The sequence below is a fragment of the Diachasma alloeum genome, unplaced genomic scaffold, assembly GCF_001412515.2.
Source record: "Diachasma alloeum isolate Michigan unplaced genomic scaffold, Dall2.0 Dall_scaffold_00638, whole genome shotgun sequence".
In the NCBI taxonomy this organism is placed as follows: Eukaryota; Metazoa; Arthropoda; class Insecta; order Hymenoptera; family Braconidae; genus Diachasma; species Diachasma alloeum.
The window spans coordinates 120995-126979 of record NW_021680770.1 but is presented as its reverse complement, the minus strand read 5'-3'; the positions used below and the strand labels follow the sequence as shown (position 1 = coordinate 126979).

At 40.7% G+C, this 5985-nt stretch overlaps 1 protein-coding gene across 1 annotated transcript; it reads left to right on the top strand.

Moving 5' to 3' along the window:
* The first annotated feature begins 1873 nt into the window (after window positions 1-1873).
* LOC107043829 (maternal protein exuperantia-like) lies at window positions 1874-2659 on the top strand. Its single transcript, XM_015265481.1, has one exon. The coding sequence runs from the start codon at window positions 1874-1876 to the stop codon at window positions 2657-2659; it is 786 nt and encodes a 261-aa protein (XP_015120967.1).
* The last annotated feature ends 3326 nt before the right edge of the window (window positions 2660-5985 follow it).

Genomic DNA, 5985 nt, shown 5'->3' with positions numbered 1-5985 from the left:
ACTATTGGAATAGGTTCAATTGATACGGGAATAGGTCATCGACAATTGATGAAGTTTCTGGCTGGGCTTAATATTCCTCCTCCTACTGAACCCACTTTGAAATTAGCCGAAAAACTCGTGGGACCAGCTTTCATTTCTGTAGCCGAGGATTCTTTTAAAAAAGTAATTGCGATGGAAAAGGAATTAACAATTGCAGCATTAGCATCTACTGAGGAGTAAGTAAAACACATTCCATAATTTTGTTACTCAAAATCGAGTCAAAATCGTTGAACAATTGGGAAAAAGTCTGACAGGAATGCCACCCTGGAAAATGCTCAATGAGATTAACCGATTCAATGGCAGCGTACTGCTTTCCTCATTTATTCTGTATTTGTCAAAAAAAACTCAGGTTTCTGACCTTGTTCTCATAAATAGCATCAATCTGATATCAAAATAATATGTGAATTAATTGTTCTATTAAATTAAGTACAATGATGAATTATATAGCCATTGATAATCAATTTCTCTAGCCATACCCAGGACGATCGAGGGAAAATACTGAAAGCTGATATAACATCAGCATTGGTAATTTATTGCATGTGAGAAAACCACTAATTTTTTTTAAATCTTGCATTGGTTTTTTCGATCTTCTTCATGAACACACTCTTATCATTAGCTATCTTTAATCATTTTTGCAGCTCTCAATGAATGCTAGAAGATCACTGGAAGATTTTTACTCTGACTTTATTCTTTATCAATATTATTCTATTTTTCCTCGCATGATTGACCTCATGAAATTTGCAAAACAGATCTAAACGGCCTTACGTCCCCTCGAACGCGGATCCTAACATAACGTACCTAACTGGATCGTATGATTTTGGCTGGTCGAAACGAGGTTTCGACAGTAAAACTGGGTGAGGGTCGGTCATTGGGACCCTTTCTAAAAAATTATTAGCAGCAGGCACTTATAGTGCAGTTTGTGCCACATGTGCTCGTGGAAAGGCAGACACTCCTCACGATTGTGGAAAAAATTGGTCTGGAAGTTCCAAGGCTATGGAAGCCGCGATGGGAGTACAACTCATGGTGAAGAATCCAAATTTTCAGGAGGCTGGAGTTCTGATTGGAGTTCATTGGCGATGATGATGCCTGAACATATGCTGTTGTACAGAGGGAATCCCCACATCCCATTTTGAGATTTTCTGATCCTAATCATTTCCGTAAGAAGTTTGGATCTCGGCTATACAAATACAGTGCAACTTAGAGAGAATTGAATAAAGCCAATGTCATCCCCTCCTTGAAGAAGAATTTTAATTACGCTCTTGATCAAAATAAAGAGCACCCGGCAGCTGCCAAGAAGGCTCTCTTGAATATAGCTGACCATGTTTATGGTAAACACGAGGACTGTGGCTCTTGGTGCGCAGCTAAAAACAAACCAAATTACGTTCATCGAAATTTGCCAGGTGGTAAACCACTGACAGATCTGAAATTTCAGCAGGTTCTTCGTGATCTTTTACAAGAATTCAGTGAACGAATAATAAAGGTAGCCGATGCAGGCTCAACTCAAGCCAATGAGTCTTTCACCAACATGGTAGCAGCTAAAGCACCGAAGAATAGACATTATGCTGAGACATTATCCTATAAATATCGTACTGCAGCTGCTAGATGCCAAAAGAATATTGGATTGACATATCTAAACGATATCCACCTGAAGGCTGGATTACTTCCAGGGGCAATCACGAAACTGTATGGCGATCGAGATGAAGCGAAACCCGTGCAAGAGGCCCAAAAACAATGTCAAGTGTCTCCAAAACGTCGACGTGCGGAACGAAAGTTCAAGAAGCATCACATACAGAGCGCTAAAGAATGAAAGGAGGGAATTTCTTATCAGTCTGGAATGTCAATAGACCTTCCGGTTGACGTAGCAGTTGAGGAAGCAAAAATTGATGGTAATACTTCCGTCGTTATCATCGATATTGAGACAACTGGGCTGCTGCCAACGGATAGCATAATCCAGATCGCTGCTAAGTGTGAGGATAAGGAATTCTCCAGATTCATGTTTCCCACAAAGAAAATGCATGATGATGCGTCCAAAGCCACTGGTTTTACAGTGAGGGAAGGGAAACTCTATCAATATGAGAGAATCCTCACAACAACCCCTCCGACAGAAGCTGCTGAACAATTTCTTGCATTTTTGCAGCAATGTGGCGAAAAAGTTCTCCTAGTAGGTCATAACATTATTAGATTTGATGCCCCAAGGATCATGAGATGGTTGCAGCAATTAGGTCTCCTCCCTCGTTTCTGTAATTACGTGGCCGGTGTGGTTGATACATTACCACTCATATCGCAAGGCAAGATGAAGAAACAGGAATTACTAGCGAAAACCTATCTCACTGATGACGCTTGGGAAGAGATAGTGAGATGTGCACATGATGCCTTGGCCGACTGTCAGATACTGAATGGTTTGCTAGAGTACTTTAAAATTGGGAGACAAAATTTGGTTGATAACTCGGTTTCTATTAAAATGATGCTTGACAAACTGAATAATGCTAAAAATAAAAAGACAAATGTAGTTGCTTTGGAGTGCTTGAAATCAGGGAAAATCTCAACATCAATGATTAACAAAATTGCAACAGTAGGTATCACCATGGAGAAACTTCGTGAAGTCTATCAAAAAAATTAAGGGGAAGGGGTTACACTGTGTTTAGCTACGAGTATCCGCAAGAATGGTGAAGCAAAACCGATCTCTCACTAACAGCAAATTGATCATTGGACGCATCATTGACTTTTTGGCAAATAAACAAAAGGATAAATCACAAGAGTAACAATCCCAGTGGTATCAAAGAATGTGCACCTTACAGTGGTACCCTCTCTCAGCATCTTCATCATACCATCTCCATGTTCTCTTCTCAGTACTGAACCAACCACTTGTCCGACTCCAATCTGCTGAGTACTTCTTCACTCTGTCCTCCTATTCCACGTACCGATTTCCAGCTGAGTCTGCCAGGCATTCAGGTGCCCTGGCCTCTTCTGGTTTTGTATAGCCTCCAGTCGAGTCTGCCAGGCATTCATGTGCCCTGGCCTCTTCTGGTTTTGTATAGCCTCCAGTCGAGTCTGCCAGGCATTCATGTGCCCTGGCCTCTTCTGGTTTTGTATAGCCTCCAGTCGAGTCTGCCAGGCATTCATGTGCCCTGGCCTCTTCTGGTTTTGTATAGCCTCCAGTCGAGTCTGCCAGGCATTCATGTGCCCTGGCCTCTTCTGGTTTTGTATAGCCTCCAGTCGAGTCTGCCAGGCATTCATGTGCCCTGGCCTCTTCTGGTTTTGTATAGCCTCCAGTCGAGTCTGCCAGGCATTCATGTGCCCTGGCCTCTTCTGGTTTTGTATAGCCTCCAGTCGAGTCTGCCAGGCATTCATGTGCCCTGGCCTCTTCTGGTTTTGTATAGCCTCCAGTCGAGTCTGCCAGGCATTCATGTGCCCTGGCCTCTTCTGGTTTTGTATAGCCTCCAGTGGAGTCAGCCAAGCATTCAGGTGCCCTGGCCTCTTCTGGTTGCCCATAGCCTCCAGTCGAGTCAGCCAGGCATTCACGTGCCCTGGCCTCTTCTGGTTAGACCTGAATAGTTCATGTCGTCACGTTATCTGGAGTCACATGATTTTTGATGGAGCACCATGGTCTATTTATTATAAGCACAGTGGTCGATGCTTCTATTTCAATGTATCCAATGCGAATAAATGGAAAATTACGGGGACCAGGTACTGATCTCCTTACGCTTACTGATTCATGGCAAGCTATTCGTTCCGTGTTTATAAAAGACTGTAACTCAGAAAATATGATTGTTATGGCAGGAATTGCATAATCTATACTTTTGAATGATCAACGTTATTTTCTGTCTCTTTCTGTCTCCATTCACATGGTCTTGATCACATCTTCTGAGGTACTAAGCCATTGGTCTTATTGTGGCACCTTTTTGGAATGCTTTCAGTGAAGGCTAATGATTTACAATCTGCATATTCCCTCTTACTTGCCTTAACCTGCACTCTATGTTCATTCCATCAATTAATATTTTTTTTTTATTTTTCAGAGGGAATAATCATTCTAAAACGATACCAGGAAAAATGACAAGGAAATGGAATAAATTTCATTGGACTAAACTTATAAATTCTTTTATTCGCATTACACTCTCTTGTTAACTTCATTTTTTCACATGAATACCGCAGATGTACATGGGCCTAGAAATCTCCATGAGCACTTGTTGAGGCAAGGACCCTTTACTGGAATTCAGTTCTTTCAAAACTCTGTAAAATGCAAGATTATGACAATCATTATACATAAAATATGGGATTGAAATCATTTTATTTAGTAAAAACAGTTGGTCATGCAAATTAGACACAAATTGTGGATAAACCAGCTAATAATAATCAATAATAAATAAATCAACTATGGTCTCTGATACTCACTGTTTTTTCAGTCTCCAAGTTGATTTCCTCTTAGTTCCTCTTTTTGGTATCTTCAGATTTTCCTTGAGTTCACTCTCTTCTCTCCTACGCTTCTCATCTCTTGCTATTCTTGCTGCTATCCACTCTTCATCTCTGACTTCTATGTCTCTTGTCTCTTTACCATGTAATCTGTCATTCTTCGTACCACCACTCTCTCTTGATCTCCTACACGATTGTGACGTTTGTCGCTTTTTCTCCCGTTGGTGGTATCCTTCATCTCGAAATTTGTGGAATACTCTTTTTTTCTCCTGAATTTCACTTCCTTGCTGACCCCATTTGTCCCTTTTTTTTGGTGAGGCCTTGTGACTTGATTTCCTTTCCCTCATAATTTTGCTCCCAACGTGACTAATTTACACAACTCTGCAGACTGAAACATGAAAAAATTCACAATGAATGCATCGAAATGCTTCTTATAGGATTCAAATAGCACTGTTACTACAATTATTCACTTAGAAATCACTTTTTTTTACGAGATGCAGGTTATGTTTATGTTTCCATTCCAAACCGCTGATATTCCATTAAAAAAATTACGAAAAGGAAGCGAACACTACTACATAATTTTTCCCAATATTTACTTTGATTTTTATCGCGAAATATGATAATAGAAAAGAAAATACACCCTTTTTCTCAATATTCACGAGTGGGCCCAATGTTTTGACAGCTATCAACGGCCATGACACTTTTAGAACGCTAGGGGAAAAAATTCCCCACACTCAGGCGCCATGACACGAGGCAGCCATGACGGGTAAGATTGTTCTGCTGCAATTATTTGTTGGAATTATTTGCGCAAAATATCCGTGGTGAAGAACCGACGTCGGTGGCCGAGTGGATTAGACGCAAGTCTAGTGTGCGAAAGGTTGTGAGTTCGATTCCCCGTGAAACCGAATTTTTCAACGGAATGCTCCGGCGAGCAAGAGGTTGCTAATAGAGGAACCGCCTGTACCGGCATGGGTTTTCTGCGGTTTCCCCATGCTACTTCTATGTTCTATAGAAGTGCGAATGCGGTACAGTGTAGAATCCACAGCCGCATGCATAGAGTTGGATAGAGTGCCGAATGGAACCCGAAAAAGGGACTTCGAGGCCGTAAAAAAAAAAAATCCGTGGTAAAGTGGGTCGAATTGTTCAGGAGATGTCGAGCGAACACCAGTCTTGACAGTGGTGGGTTTTTTTTTCAGGATCTTTCGTTAATTTTTTTTGTAGGCAACTCACTTCCGGTAAAAATCGTCGATTTTCATTCCGCACCCATTGCGCCGTATACATTTTAAATTAATCATATTTTTTTAATGAAGAAGTGAAAAATTCGAAAAAAAATTTGAAAAATAGAAGAAAATGTGCTCTTTCAGATGAATATAATTAGCTGGTGGGTCTTTCGTGGGGTTCTTCGCTTTCATTGTACCTTAATTAATTTGAATTCATTACTCTCATAATTGACTACGGTCCCATAAAATAGGTCATTATCATAAGCTGAAACTAATATATGAACTATACTGTCAAAGCCACAACTATTCTTCAAAT

Excerpts from the sequence above, each read along its gene's own strand:
- LOC107043829 (XM_015265481.1), top strand. The coding sequence starts at position 1,874 with ATGTCAATAGACCTTCCGGTTGACGTAGCAGTTGAGGAAGCAAAAATT.